We start from the raw sequence: 15,967 nt of genomic DNA on the forward strand, positions 1-15,967 counted from the left end.
ACCAAATGTATCACCATGCCACGCTTAAAGTTTATATATTATTCAGGTGTAAGTATAAACAGAAAAAGCCAGAAGTGGCATTGTGGCTCAAGTATTAGAGCACTAGCCTTGAACAAAAGAAGATTAGGGACATTGCTCAGGCCCTGAGTTCAGGCCCCAGAACTGGCAAAAAAAAAAAAAAAGATTACTATCTTGGTCAAGGTCCTTTATGCTGTCTAATCATTGTTCTTTTTTTTTTTTTTTGCCAGACCTGGAGCTTTGGACTCAGGGCCTGAGCACTGTCCCTGGCTTCTTTTTGCTCAAGGCTAGCACTCTGCCACTTGAGCCACAGCACCACTTCTGGCCATTTTCTATATATGTAGTGCTTGGAAATCAAACCCAGGGCTTCATGTATACAAGGCAAGCACTCTTGCCACTAGGCCATATCCCCAGCCCTTTAATCATTGTTATAAATTTGCTCTTTCCCCTTCTCTTACTTATCAAAAATTTATACAATGGCATCATTCCCTATGTATATAGGATATTTTTTCCCAGTCAACGTGATTTGAGGTTTTTCCAGTGTAACACCAGTGATTATTACTTTTTCATTTTTGTCCTGATTCTGAGACTTGAACTCAGGATCTTGTGCTCTTGATTGGCTTTTCCATTCTAGGCTGATGCTGTATGTCTGAGCCACATCTCCACTTCCAGCTTTTTGCATCTTAAAGGAGATAAGAGTCTTCCTGGACTTTTCTGGCCAGGCTGACTTCAAACTATGATCCTCAGATCCCCATAGCTAGGGTTACATGCACAAGCCACCAGCACCCAGACATTCACTCATTTTCTTTTAATCCATATGCCACAAATTCTTTTGTTGTTGTTGTTGTTGTTGCCAGTCCTGGGCCTTGAACTCAGGGCCTGAGTACTGTCCCTGGCTTCTTTTTGCTCAAGGCTAGCACTCTGCCACTTGAGCCATAGTGCCACTTCTGGCCATTTTCTATATATGTGGTGCTGGGGAATTGAACCCAGGGCTTCATGTATACGAGGTAAGCACACTTGCCACTAGGCCATATTCCCAGCCTACAAATTCTACTGTACTGTTTTCTATTTACAATGCAGATCTCCATTTATTCAAGCTTTGGTTTACCCCTTTCAATAACTTCTCAGTCTTTTTTTTTTTGCCAGTCCTGGGGCTTGGACTCAGGGCCTGAGCACTGTCCCTGGCTTCTTTTTGCTCAAGGCTAGCACTCTGCCACTTGAGCCACAGCGCCACTTATGGCCGTTTTCTGTATATGTGGTGCTGGGGAATCGAACCCAGGGCTTCATGTACAGGAAGCAAGCACTCTTGCCACTAGGCCATATTCTCAGCCCTGCTAATTGGAGTTTCACAGACTTTCCTGCTTCAGCTGGCTTTGAACTGCAATCCTCAGACCTCAGACTCCTGAGTAGCTAGGATGACAGGTGTGAACCATCCATGCCTGTTTTTTGCTTTTTTTTTTGGCCAGTCCTGGGGCTTGAACTCTGGGCCTAGGTACAGTCCCTCTGCTTCCAGCTTTTTCTGTGATTAATTGGAGATAAGACTCTGGTATCCAGCTTTTCAGTCTTCTTTTATAAAAATCTTGCACTTCTTAGTCAGATGCTGATGGCTCACACCTGTAATACTAAGGCGGCTGAGATCTGAGGAATATGGTTAAAAAAAAGCCAGCCGGAGTAGGAAAGTCCATGGGACTCCTAACACACACACACACACACACACACACACACACACACACACACACCCCATCCTCAGAGCGGTAAAACCTCAAGGACAGTGCACAGGTCTTGAGTTCAAACCCAGGACCAGGGCTGGGAATATGGCCTAGTGGCAAGAGGGCTTGCCTCGTATACACGAGGCCTGGGTTCGATTCCCCAGCACCACATATACAGAAAACGGCCAGAAGTGGTGCTGTGGTTCAAGTGGCAGAGTGCCAGCCTTGAGCAAAAAGAAGCCAGGGACAGTGCTCAGGCCCTGAGTTCACGGCCTAGGACTGGCCAAAAAAACACAAAAACAAAACAAAACAAAACAAAACAAAAAACCAGGACCAGCAAAAGAAAAATTAAAAACCTTGCACTCTTTTTTTTTTAAATTAGACACATTTGAGACATCTCTAAATGCCTTATCTTTTGTAGATGCTCCGAATTTTCTTTAGCATTTTCACTAGCATTCGAGAATGTGATATTAAGAGCTAAAAAAAAAAAAAAAAAAAAGACTTCACTGTGACCAGACAATTTTTCTAACTCTCCACGTTCCAAGCACCTCGTTTCTGACCACGGCCGAACCCGTAGTTCCTACTGCACGAGAATCCTCCTTTAAGAAGCGTACAGTGTCTCCGCGGGGGCACGAGGCGGAGCCGGTACGTGTTGACGTCACGGGCACGCAACACCTCCGAGCCAGGGGAGGGCGGGGCCAGGAGGGGGGGGGGACCTGCTGCTGGAAGAGCAGCGGCCCTACCCGGGGCCATGGCGAAGCTGCTGAGCTGTGTCCTAGGCCCCCGGCTCTACAAAATCTACCGGGAGAGGGACTCGGAACGGTCACCGTCCAGCGTCCCTGAAACTCCAACTTCAGTCACTAACTCCCATTCCAGCTCCTGGGTGAGTCGAGTTCCCCCCCTGCTTGAGAACATGGTACGGTCCAGACCTCTTACGGTCTTTGCTCTCCAGAAGTGCCCATTATTGGAAACCAGGGGAGCCCGATTGTCAAGCCAGTTGTCTGAAAAGTCTGCGCTGTTTTGTTTCCTGGGTTCAAGTCACGCCTGAGGTCTGACCGCCTCCCCTCTTTACTTCCGTTGGAGCACCTCCTTCTCATTCCACCAGTGCTTGCCTTTTCCTCTCCGCGTACCCCCACCCTGTCGGTCATGGTTCATACCGGTCCCCATTGAGTCTCAAGTCCTGTAAGAAACCCTACAGGGTTTAGGGAACCGGTGGCTTTTGCTGTCATACTTCTTAGCACCTTGTTTCTTCTTCCAGCTCAGTTTATCTTCCTTTTAATTGGCCTTGAATATCAAAAGGACTTCTATATATCATGTATCCCCTGAACCTCGCTCCCCAAATCTAGTCTACAGATCCCAGAGTTATTGCATTCCCCAAACCAGTGGGTGGTGATAGGCTGTTCCTGTGAACATTCTCTTCCATTTTACTGGTAGTTTCAAATTAGATGGAATAACCTGTACAAACTGCCCACCCCCCTAGCCATATTGTCTTTCTGATCAACCTACTCATTTCTATTGCTCTTCAGAATTGTCATGGAGTCTTTCTTCCCTTAACCCTTCTTTCCATGTGCACACACCCACAACTGGGCCAAAGGCACCCAGTGCTGCTTTCACTTTTCTTTCCAAGTCCAGGGCTCTGTTTGTTCTCATGGTTAGGCATGGGAAATCAGGCTGAGGGTCAAAGTAGGAGAGAGACGCTCCTGTGGAGGCCAGGGATGTCCCATAAGAGATAGCCAAGGAGGCTAGAACCAGGGGACCAACAGTGGGGCTTTGGAAAGGGACAGGGAAGGGCTTGTCAGTCAAAGGGCAGGATCCTAATGGGCCATCTGTGTTGGCAGGATACCTACTATCAGCCGCGTGCCCTGGAGAAACATGCTGACAGCATCCTGGCCCTGGTAAGTCTTCCTCAGCATCTGCAAGTCACTGCATTGTTCCAGACCCAGCTGCCCTCTTGAGCTTACCCCTCCCAGCCTGGGAGAGTACAGCACCCCTGGGGGTGGGAGTAGGGGCAGAGTGGCAGCGAGGGATGCTATGGGCTCTGAAGGATACTGCCCCCCCCCCCCATGGATGCATATGCATCCATGCACACACAATATGCTTGATATTCCCCTTTGGTATGTATGTAGTCTAACTTTCTCTGGGGCAGCCTGAGTCCTGTGGAAAACATGTTTACTCTTGGGACCATCTGCAGGTGCTAAGTCCTGTAGTCCCCAGTGACCTGTCCTCCCTGGCAACTAACCTCTTTGGCTGCAGAGACAGCTGTTCTCTCTGGCAGAGGTCCTATGGTGACGTTTGTGCATCTCTTGGGGACCAGGTCAGGGGCTATCCTGAGCAGGGCCAATGGAACAGGCTTGTTTAACCTGCATAGCCAGAGAGACTGGGCCTGTAAATGTAATGGAATTATGGCCGGAGATGATTTGAAGAATATACTAGAACCTGCATCTCATTTTTCCAGCCTGTTATGTTCCAATGCACTATCTTTGAGTAAAGACTTGAGTACCTACTGTGTGTATCATGTCACATGTCACGCACACAGTAGATACTCAATGTGATATTCCTCAGGTTATTTATTCACCTTGCTCAGAGCCTAGGCCTGGAAATGGGAGACCAGCGTGTGTGCATGTATTGATTGCCTGTCCCTGTCTCTCTGCTGCAGGCTTCAGTCTTCTGGTCCATCTCTTATTACTCCTCTCCCTTCGCCTTCTTCTACTTGTACAGGAAAGGTCAGTGTGGTTTCAAAGGTGGTGGGGCAGGAAGTGGGCACATTGTTGGCATCGGAGCCAAACCTCCCCTCAAAGAGAAAGGGGGATCTATGAGGATAGCTTGGCTTTCTTCTTCCCCCAAGCATTTCCTCTGAGGGTAGGAAAACCCCAATGAGAGGGTTGAGGGTGGAGGTTGGAGCCAAGCTGGGGAAGAATAGCTGAGAGGCCCTGTGGAGAGCATCTCCTATCATCTGTCTCTCCTCCCAGGTTACTTGAGTTTGTCCAAAGTGGTGCCGTTTTCTCACTATGCTGGGACATTGCTGCTCCTACTGGCAGGTGTAGCCTGCCTCCGAGGTAGGTGGAGAGGAAGCCTGGTTTGGATCTGTCCATTACTGTGCAAATATTAAGTATTTTCTGCAAATACAATTTGAAGCTCAGCCTCAATCTGTGGTGAAGGGTGTAAGGCATGATCTTTTCCTTAAGGGGCTTAGTTAAGCAAATAATTAATAAAAACAATAATGCAGGCAGCTGCTGGTGGCTTATGCCTATAATCCTAGCTATAATACAGGAGGCTTGAGATCTGAGGATTATGGTTCAAAGCCAGCCCAGGCAGAAAAGTCTGTGAGATTCCTTGTCTCCAATTAACCATCAGAAAACCAGAAGTGGTGGGTGGCTCAAAGTAGTAGAGTGATAGTCTTGAGCATATCCCACACCACCCTTAGAGCTCAGGGAAAGCGCCCAGGCCCTGAGTTCAAGCCCCATGACTGACAAATAAAATAATAATAGTAATGGGTAAAAATAATAAAATGTTTGCTATGAATATGCCCCACAACAATTCCATGAACATACATATATACTTACACTAGAGAAATTCCTACACATGTATAAATAATACATAGGTACAGAAATACAGCATATAGCTGGGCGCTAAGAAAATAAAGAAAAAAGTGCAGCAAAATCCAGAGAACAAATATCAAAAGAACTACAGTACTTCTTCCTTGTGATATTTGCTCCTGATGCCTTTGTCAATAAAGTACTAACACATTACAGTGGAGTTGGAATTGCCACTTTCTATTCTTCTCTTCTCCTCTTGATTTTTCTTCCTATGCATATTATTTTACTTTTGTGAAATAGATACCTAAGTTAGTGGGTTTTGTTTGTTATTTTATTTTGGTGCCGGTCCTGGGGCTTGAATTCAGGGCTTGAGTGCTGTCCCTGAGCTTTTTTGCTCAAAGCCAGTGCTCTACTATGCGACCCACAGGTCCACTTCTGGCTTTTTTGGTAGTTCATTGGAGATGAATGTCTCATAGACTTTCTTGCCCAGGCTAGCTTCAAATTGCAATCCTCAGATCTCAGCCTCCGGAATAGCTAGGATCTATAGGTGTGAGCCACCAATACCCAACTTGTTTCTTTACCAAAACCAAAACAATCGAGGACCTTGCTACTTACTGGATACCTAATTTTTGAGCTCTAAACTACCATTGTAGCATGCATACTATGATGTATAGTAATTTTAGAGTTTTTAAATATTGAAAACAATTTCTTAGGGTCTATGAAATATAATACAAATCCATTAACAAAAATAGTGCTATTTTGTGCATTTTACATTTTTAGCATAAATGGCATCACTGCATACAAATCATTCTGCAACTTGCCTCATTTTCTCTTGGTCATATTATTTGGGCAATATCCTTACAGTAGAGTATTCTAGCTCATCCTGGTTTTATTTTGTTTGTAGCACTTATGCTTCTCATGTTCTTGTTTCTTGTTTTGTCTCAGTCCTGCCTTGGCCTCCATCACAATTCAAGCTCTCTGTGGGCCTGGAGTTGTGTATCTCATTTCCTGCTCTCTCTGTGATAGCACAGGATACCTGGCAGGCCAGTGAGGAGAGAAGTTAGGCTTTGCGCCCTCTCGGCAGTGAAGGGAGAATGTATGCCATACTGGGGAAGAAGAGAAGAATCAGCACTGAAAACTGCTGTCTTTAGGAAAGGCAAAGGGAGGGGGGCAGGAGAGAAACGGCCCAGAGTGTAGGAGGAGGCAGGATGAGTCCAGAAAGCCAAGGAAGATGGAGTCTTGAGGTGCATGAAGGACAGAGTAGAGCTGAAAAATAGTGAAGAGACTCAGGGTGGACAGATTCAGGGAGCAAGTAATTAAGGGCAAGGCCAAGAGAGTGAAGCCAGATGGCAGGGGGAACAGATGGAGGGAGAGCGTGGAGGAAGCCTGGCTGGGAAAAGAGAAATCCAGTGTCAGCACCAGGGAATAGTAAGGTTGTAAAACAATATTTTAAGCCTGAGGAAAGTGAACATTTTGCATGGTGGAAGGTTGTTAGTCTATTTAAAACAAACACAAGGGCTGGGAATGTGGCTTAGCGGTAGAGTGCTTGCCTAGCATGCATGAAGCCCTGGGTTCGATTCCTCAGTACCACATACACAGAAAAAGCCGGAAGTGATGCTGTGGCTCAAGTGGTAGAGTGCTAGTCTTGAGCAAAAGAAGTTGAGATCAGTCCTATGACTGGCAAAACAAAACCAAACCCACATCAACCTGAAGAAGGGAAGGAGAACAATCCTATAGCTAGTTGATAGAAGGATCTAGTCCCACCTCAACTGCAGACCTTCAGTCCCTTTGTGTCTCACTTCTTCCAGGCCCTTCTTCCCCATCTCCAATTACTTCCCTAAGACTTAGCAGCCAGCTCCCCAGTTTTCCTAATGCCATTTACTGACTTCCCTACCAGGCATCGGTCGCTGGACCAACCCTCAGTACCGGCAGTTCATCACTATCTTAGAAGCCACACATCGGAACCAGTCTGCAGAAAACAAGGTGAGGGGTTGGGTGAGAGGCGAAAGGTTCCAGGCACGTCCCATGCTGCCCACTCCCCACGAGTAGCTTCTCTGCTGCCCCAGAATACCAGGCACTGGCTCCTGCTAGGGAAAAGTGTGCTTTGTGGGCCTTCGCCTGCACACTGAGCAAACTGTCCTCCCTACCACTTCTTCTAGAACAACCTCTTCCCTCTCTACCTTCCAGCCTCAAGAAGTGTTTAAACATAGAAATATGCACAGCATTTCTCAGGAGAGAGTTTTTCCTCCCTTTCACAGCAGCTCAGTTCTGTAAAGGTTTGTTTAGCATTGCACATGGAACACCATGCCAGCTTTGTTTGGGGACAAAACAAGATGGACAGGTATGTCCACTCCGGGGCCTGGAGCACAGCGTGGCGCCAGCAGGGAGAAAAGCCAGGGCACAATTTCCTTTAAGCGGTGCCAGCCCTGTGGTGCTGGAGTGTGATTATCTTTGAGAAGGAGGTATGGGGCCCCATAAAGCTCCTTCCTGATGTGAAGGGGTTTCTGGGATCAAACAGCTACGGCCACCATCACTGCGTTAATGGCTATTGCACGCCATTTATGGAGCTGTGTAATGATGCTCTGTCCTGCGCCTTCGGAAGCATTTTGTGTGTCGCATACACCACATGAGGTAGCACGATTACTCCGAGGAAGCAGAGGCAAGAGGCCAGGGTGCAGAGTCACAAGGCAGCCAAGTCTAGAGTCTGAATAAAGTCTGGCTTGTTTGTTCTTCTTTGTTTCGTTTTGTTATTTATGGTTTTGTATGGGGTTTTGGCTTGTGCATTTTGGTGCCTGCACTGGAACTTGAATTTCATGTGCAAGTTTGAGAACTTGGGCTTCATGTTCTCACTTAGCCTTTCCCGCTCAAGTCTGGCACTTTACCACCAGTAGAGTCGTACCTCCATTTCCAGCTTTTTGCTGGTTTATTGGAGATAAGAAGCTCTCAGATTTGTCTGCCTAGGCTGGCTTTGAACCACAATCTTGAGATCTTAGCTTCCTGGGCAGTTAGGATTACAGGCATGAGAGACCAATGCCCAGCTCGTTTTTGGATTGTTTTTGTCTTGCTCTCTTCCAGTCAAGTTATTTTTGGAAATGTAAAAAAAAAAAAAAATTGTCTTGCAGGAGGAAAGAAATTCTCAAAATAGAGAGCTGGGAGCTGTAGGGGTGGGGGAGGAAGGTATCCAAGTGAAGACGCAGCCCCCGCCTCCACAGAAAGCATATGGACCAGTGCTGGGGGTGACCCAAGGCACTGATGGTCTTTGTGGCCACGCTGGCCCCTGGCTGCAGGAGTCGAAGGGAACCAAGTGGCTTTGAGGCTGGAAGAGTGCAGGCTTTATGCAGGAGGAGAGCCCGGGTGTCCAGGTGCCAACTTTGAGTCAGCCATGTCTCAGTCAGCGGGATGCTTGTTGGTTGGAGCAGCTGGGGGGAATTTGTGAGTTTCTAAGATGGTGCCCTATAGAGGATCCCAGTGAATAAGGAATACTCACCAGCCAGTGGGTCCAATCCTCTTGTTTCTGGGGGGGCTCAGCCTTCAGTGTTTGGAAGAGCCAAGTTGGGACGGTTGTCTGGGAGAGGGAAGACAGGGCAGCCCTGATTCGTGCCTTGACAGATCGCTCCTGCTGTGCTAGAGCTTTCCATGTGAGATCTGGGAGGCTGTGACGTGGGAGGATCAGGCCTCTGGATGGCCAAGGTATTGAGGTGCTAGCTGGGCACCCCTCCTCTGTCCTCAATTGCTTTTCCCTCTCCCTTCTTTCTCTGCCTCCTGCAGAAGCAGCTGGCCAACTACAACTTTGACTTCAGGAGCTGGCCAGTGGACTTCCACTGGGAAGAAGCCAGCAGCCGGTGAGGCCCAGGGTGCTCCCCCCCCCCCCCCCATCCCCTGGAACTGACTCTGATGGTCTCTGCACCATCCTGTCCTGCTTCTGTCCTCTCATGCCTTTTATCCTCACCTTCTCATCCTCAGACCACCCCCGCCCCCAGCCCACTGCTCCTAAGCCCATCTTTCATTTCTTCCCCTTTCCCAGGAAGGAGTCCCGAGGAGGCCCATCCCGTCGCGGTGTAGCCCTGCTGCGCCCAGAGCCCCTCCATCGGGGAACAGCGGACACCCTCCTCAACCGGGCTAAGAAGCTGCCTTGTCAGATCACCAGGTGGGACACGGCTGGGGAGGTGGGGATGTGGGATGAGGCCCCCCGAGACGAGGGGCTTCATTGTCAAATAGCTGTCACTCACTGGGCTTACTGTCATGTGCTTTGGGGTGAAGAAACATTTATGTGTGGAGAGAAGAGTGAAGCCCTGGGACACTACCAGCTCTGATGCAGGAGCTTCTCCAGCAAGGCTGAGGGGAGGCAGGGTGTTGGGCAGGGAGGAGTCATCTCTACAGCTGGCGCAGGGTCTAGTGCGCCCCCTTCCTTCCCCCCCCCCCCCCCAGTGTAACCATCCTGGCTCTGGCCCTCCTGCTCTGTGCTTCCTCCACCCTGGCTTTGGGCCTTGCTGGGCCTCCATTTCTACATCTGTGAATAAACTGCCTTATAGGATAGCTAAGGAGATAAAGTAAGGTACATTTTTTTTTCCAATTTTGAACTCAGGGCCTGAGCACTGTCCCTGAGCTTCTTTTTGCTCAAGGCTAGCACTCGCCCACTTGAGCCACGGCGCCACTTCTGGCCTTTTCTGGTTATGTGGTACCGAGGACTCGAACCCAGGGCTTCATGCATGCTAGGCAAGCACTCTACCACTAAGCCACATTTCAAGCCCAGGTAAGGTACATTTCTGAAGGGCTCTCATTTTGCCTTGGGGCCTGAGAGTACATGGTAAGCCAGCTAACTCTTAGTTGTATCCATGGTCTCAGCAAAGACAGCACTGATTCGCATATGCTAGACAAGCACTGTACCACTGAGCTACACACTTCCTCAGCCACAAAATGGGCATCTTACAAAATTGTTCTCTGTGTGTGTGTGTGTGTGTGTGTGTGTGTTGGGACTTGAATGGGCCTTGAACTCTTACCTTCCCCCTCTACCACACCTCCATTTCTGCCTTTTTGCTGGCTAAGTGGAATGGAGAGTCTTGAATTTGGCTCAGAACTCAGCCTCCTGAGTAGCTGGGATTTATAGGGGCGAGCAAAGGCCTGGGGATTTCACTACCCATGTTCCCCACAGCTACCTGGTGGCGCACACGCTGGGGCGCCGCATGCTGTACCCAGGCTCCGTGTACCTGCTCCAGAAGGCACTCATGCCCGTGCTGCTGCAGGGCCAAGCGCGGCTGGTGGAAGAGGTGAGGGTTCCCCCTGCCACCCCTCTGCTGGCCCCGTCTCCCTAGGGATGTGGCCTCTGCCCCTCACCCCCCCGGCCTTTGCCTCTCTCTCCCTTGCTCAGTGTAATGGTCGCCGCGCGAAGCTGCTGGCTTGTGATGGCAATGAAATCGATACCATGTTTGTGGACCGGCGGGGGACAGCTGAACCCCAGGGACAGAAGCTGGTGAGAGGGACTAGGGGACCCAGAGATGGAGCGTGGGGAGAGGATGATGATAGGTGAGCTGGAGATTCCAATCCTCCCTTTTGTATGGAGCCAAAGAAGGGGATGGCCCCATCTCCCAGCACTATCCTAAGGGTGTCTTATATAGGAAAACCCTGAGAAGTCAGGTGTTGGTGGCTCATGCCTATAATCCTAGCTACTCAGGAGGCTGAGATCTGAGGATTGCAGTTCAAGGCCAGTCCAGACTGGAAATCCATGAGACTCTTATCTCCAGTTAACCACCAGAAAACCAGAAGTGGAGCTGTGGCTTAAGTGGTAGAGCACTAGCCTTGAGCAAAAAGAACTCAGGGACATCACCCTTGCCCCAAGTTCAAGCCCTATAACCACCACCAACAACAACAACACAGAAGAAATCCTGAGATAGGGAAATAGCTGCAATAGAAGTTGACATTCAAGGATCAAAAAATAATAATGTCACCACTCAGACCAGCATTTGCTATTTGTAAGATATAGTCACTCCTCACAACCATCTTTTTTTTTTTTTGGCCAGTCCTGGGCCTTGGACTCAGGGCCTGAGCACTGTCCCTGGCTTGTTCCCGCTCAAGGCTAGCACTCTGCCACTTGAGCCACAGTGCCGCTTCTGGCCGTTTTCTGTATATGTGGTGCTGGGGAATTGAACCTAGAGCCTCGTGTATCCGAGGCAGGCACTCTTGCCACTAGGCTATATCCCCAGCCCCCCCTCACAACCATCTTGCAGGAAAGGTGTCATGATATCAGCCCACTTTACCAATGATAAAACTGAGGTACGACACAACTTTCCCAGAGCTGGTGCTTGAATCCAGGCAGTGTCCTGGAGGTTCTGGTGGACACCTGGAGGTATCCAGGTGGTTCTGGAAAGAGCTCTGAGCCAGGCGTCCAGACAGCTGGGTTCTAGCACCCGCTCTGCCATCTGCTATGGGAGTTCATACAGGTTCTCTTTGGGGGCTCCAGCTTGGGAGAGCAGGGAGTCAGTTTACTGACCTTTTATCTTTTCCTGGCACCCAGGAAGGGAGAAGGAAATGAGCAGGCCACACCACAGAAATGGTTACCAATCCGAAACCGTAGAGAAAACCAGTCTAAGGCCTGGGAGTGTAGCGTGCTTCAGACCCTGGGCTTTGCCCCCCTCCCCCCAAATCTGTAATCCTATCCTGAGAGACATCTCCCCAGATACATCCCAGAGAGCGCTCCTGGGGAGCAAGGAAGAAGGGCGGTGTGGGGTAGGGATCCGTTTGACTTGAGGTTTCCTCTGAGGGCCGGGTTTGCTGAGCATTCCTGACCACTTCTCCCCTCTCACTTTAGGGACCCGAGGGAGGAGAAGCTCCTATTCCCCTTGGGGAGAAGGAGAACTTCCTCTCCCCTGCAAACTCTTCTCCTAGTGCCCTCCACAGCTGCTCATGTTGGGGTTTCAGCCCTGACTTGGTGCCTTCTCAGCCTCCCTCTTGCTTCCTTCCTAGGTGATCTGCTGTGAGGGAAACGCAGGGTTCTATGAGGTGGGCTGCGTCTCCACACCCCTGGAAGGTAGGCACTGGCCCCAGCCTTCTGACCTCTGCCCCTTGGACTGGAATGTTCTCTGCAAGGTCTAGGGAGAAGTTCACTTCCCATTTGCTGTACTGGCTATGCATTCCTTCTCTGGGCTGTGTCCCTCACTTTATTATGCCCACTCCTGTTCCATTCCCCACCCCACCCCACAACGCACGCACACATCTCCCCCTTGGCATTGTCTCTGTCTTTGTAAGGCCAGAAGTTAATTGCCTCTTGAGCTAGAGGGTCCTTCTGCTGTGCTTTCCCTTGGGACAGAAAGGGGCTTGGGCCACGACGTTTCATTCCCTTCTCCCCCTGTGTTACAGCCGGATATTCAGTCCTGGGCTGGAATCATCCAGGCTTTGCTGGAAGCACGGTGAGGCCCTCTCTGGAATCCCTTCCTTTTCTAGAATCAAGGCTATCTTCCTCTGCTCGGCCGCTGGAGGAGGCAAATGGAGTGTCTGTCTCTGTGGGGCTCCCCCATTCGCGTACCGTTGGGCTTGAGGGTGGGACAGCAGCCCCTCCTCACAGCAGGGCCGGCAGTGGGGGCAGTGGGCCTACCATGCTTTTCCCATAAGTCCTCTGTGTGTTACACAATGGCTACAGGAAGGGCTCATTCCAGGAGCCCGCAGGTGACAGGTGAGCTGGCCCTGTGGTGACTCCCCTCCTGCTTTTGCCCTTCCTCCCGCAGGGGGTGCCATTCCCACAAAATGAGGCCAATGCCATGGATGTGGTGGTCCAGTTTGCCATTCACCGCCTGGGCTTCCAGCCTCAGGACATTGTCGTTTATGCCTGGTCCATTGGCGGATTCACTGGTACAGCCTCCCTCCCCCTCCCCACCTTCCTAGGAGAGATGGGGACCAGCACTGATGGCTCCAGAGAGGGGTGGAAGAAAGGTTCAGGGAAGAGAGAAGTGGGCCTGGAAGATGGTATCCATGTATACACCTCACATTTCCTTCCACCCTGTGCCTGGTCATTAAAACAAGTAGACCAGGGGTTAGAGGCGTGGCTCAGTTGGTAGAGTACTAGCCAGTGAGCAAAAGCAGCAGGTACTGAGCTTGAGTCCTAGTCTCCGACACCCCCCCCACACACACACAAAAAAAAAAGGAGACTGGTGGATGGGGAGGTCGGGGAAAGGAAATGTTTCTGCCTGCTGTCCTCAATACGCATCCATGTTCTTTCTCCATTCTTTCTGGATGGTTGGGGGGGCGGTTAGGGAGAGACCCCCAGGATCACACAGGAAGAAGGATCAGGTCAGGGAGGAGGGTGGAGGGGACGGGCAGGATGCCTTCTCAGTCTTCCTCTCTTTCCTTGTCCTGGTACCAGCCACGTGGGCAGCCATGTCCTACCCAGACATCAGTGCTGTGATCCTGGATGCCTCCTTTGATGACCTGGTGCCCTTGGCATTGAAGGTCATGCCGGACAGCTGGAGTGAGTGCAGCCCCCGGGCCCACCAGGGAGGGGGTGGTCTGGAGTTGGAGCCTGTTCTAGCTGGAAGGGGTTCCCTTCTCTTTGGGTAGGTGGTAGGTCATTGTTGAGACTTGGGGGTCCTCTAGCCTGTGTCTCCGTTTCTCAGGGAACAGTGGGGGCCTTTATGTTGGGTTAGGGCTTTGTCTCTGCCATCCCTTCCCCTTAATCCCACCGCAGGGGGCCTGGTGACCAGGACGGTGAGGCAGCATCTCAATCTAAACAACTCGGAGCAGCTGTGCAGGTGAGGGCAGCCCCGTTGTCTCACCCCTGCCGGCCCCCGATAGCCCCCCTGAGCACTGCACATTGAAATGAGTGCTGACTACATCCCCCGAGTGACCCTGACATCCTCTAGTGACCAGCTGGCCTTCCTAGGTCCTCTGAGACTCTGGACCTCATGATCTGGCAACCAAAAGCTCAGGCACAGCAAGGACCTCTTCCCTCCATCAGCCCCGGGCCAGACTGAGTCTCCACCGTCCCTCGGCTGACTTCACCCCTGGGTGAAGGGCTAGACGAGGGACCCCTGTGGCAGGGGTGGGGGCAGGCCACTTGTCACCTGTCTTCCTCCGAGCGCTTCCCTCCTCCCTGCTCTGTCCTGAAGGTTCCAGGGCCCTGTGCTTCTGATCCGGAGAACCAAGGATGAGATCATAACCACCACGTGAGTGCCCGGGGCCTCTGCCTCCCCAGCAGCCTAGAGTCTGCCTAGGAAACTATCCAGGTGTCTAGACCCTTCCTAACCTTCCCCGACTCCCTATAATTCTTCTCACCACAGGGTTCCTGAGGACATCATGTCCAACCGAGGCAATGACCTCCTGCTGAAGCTCCTGCAGTTCCGGTGAGGGCTGGGGACTCGGGAGTGGAGCAGGTGGAAGAGGGGGGCTCGGGGAGCGAGGGAGGTTCATGGGTGAAGAGGGACATCACCTCAGCCCTGCCTTACCCCGGGTCGCTCTGTAGGTACCCTCGCGTGATGGCGGAGGAAGGCCTTCGAGTGGTGAGGCAGTGGCTGGAGGCCTCCTCCCAGCTAGAGGAAGGTGAGAGGGAACCGGTGAGGCTGACGGGCCAGGGCGTGGCAAGGCCGGGATGCTAACAGGCCTTCCTCTCTCTCCCTGACCAGCCTCGATTTATAGCCGCTGGGAGGTAGAGGAGGACTGGTGTCTGTCTGTCCTCCGGTCCTACCAAGCGGAGCACGGGCCTGACTTTCCCTGGAGCGTGGGTAAGGATGGCCTGGGCAGGAGGGAGGCTGGGGAGAGCCAGGGACGGGAGGGCCATGCAGCCGGGGCTGCGCGTGATGCCATCTCTCTGCAGGGGAGGACATGAGCGCAGATGGACGGCGGCAGCTGGCGTTGTTTCTGGTGAGCGCAGGGGTGGGAAGCGGCGGCCTGACCGCTGCAGGGCTTGGCGAAGTGACAGCTTCCCTGCGGGGAGCGGGCAGGTGGACAGCGTGGCGGGTGGGGAGGGCCGCCCAGCAACTCTGGTCAGCACAGCCCTGAACCTGTCTGCCTCCCTCCCTTCCGCTAGGCCCGCAAGCACCTGCATAACTTTGAGGCCACACACTGCACCCCACTCCCAGCCCAGAATTTCCAGATGCCCTGGCACCTCTAGGGACCGCAGAGGACTCATGCTGGAAGAACGGGACGGGAAGGGACATGAGGGAGGACCCTCGCATTAGTCGTTCTCTGCATTCGTGTTGCTGTGTGTAGTTTGTGGAAAGTGGGGAACCAGCCCCTCCTCGCCACCGCTCCTTGCACGTTTCCCCTCATCCACACGACAGCACTCAACCTTCCCCATCACACACTCTGCATTATTAAAATGAATGGATTATTCCTAATAATTAATAAAAAGGTATTTTTTCTAGTACTTGGCTAGTTGTGTGGCTTTCCAAGTGTCCAGGGAGCTTTGGGCTGGTAGTGGGGAGAGCAGAGACGCGAAGGACGAGGCTTTGGAAACACCATTTCCAGTCAGCCTCCAGACCGTCAGCCCCCAACCCGCGCTGTCCTCGTGCAGTGGGTCTCAAGCTTCCCCCTTCCCTGCCATGCATGCTGGGCCTGGAGTTCTTACAGCTTTGCAAGCCCTGCTGCTGTCCCTCCTCCTTCCTTGTATGTCACCCCCTTCCCCCCAGGTGACAAACCCCCTTTACTTATAAGTTATTTACAAAGTGCCTTCTAGTATCCAATTTCACCTACTCAGCTCCACTGCTGATTTCCAGGTTC

At 51.4% G+C, this 15,967-nt stretch overlaps 1 protein-coding gene across 1 annotated transcript; it reads left to right on the top strand.

Annotated features, from left to right (window-relative positions):
* Positions 1–2,414: 2,414 nt before the first annotated feature.
* Abhd16a (abhydrolase domain containing 16A, phospholipase) lies at positions 2,415–15,614 on the top strand. The gene is made up of 20 exons (XM_048348137.1): positions 2,415–2,610; positions 3,566–3,622; positions 4,384–4,450; positions 4,697–4,783; positions 7,161–7,246; positions 9,032–9,105; positions 9,288–9,410; positions 10,416–10,530; positions 10,632–10,733; positions 12,224–12,287; positions 12,617–12,666; positions 12,982–13,105; positions 13,617–13,721; positions 13,938–14,001; positions 14,359–14,415; positions 14,530–14,592; positions 14,712–14,788; positions 14,872–14,970; positions 15,063–15,109; positions 15,276–15,614. Exons 1-20 carry the CDS (start codon positions 2,479–2,481, stop codon positions 15,357–15,359), a joined length of 1,677 nt encoding a protein of 558 aa, XP_048204094.1. The 5' UTR covers positions 2,415–2,478; the 3' UTR covers positions 15,360–15,614.
* Positions 15,615–15,967: the final 353 nt, after the last annotated feature.

This window comes from Perognathus longimembris, chromosome 6 (genome assembly GCF_023159225.1).
Source record: "Perognathus longimembris pacificus isolate PPM17 chromosome 6, ASM2315922v1, whole genome shotgun sequence".
Lineage (NCBI taxonomy): Eukaryota > Metazoa > Chordata > Mammalia > Rodentia > Heteromyidae > Perognathus > Perognathus longimembris.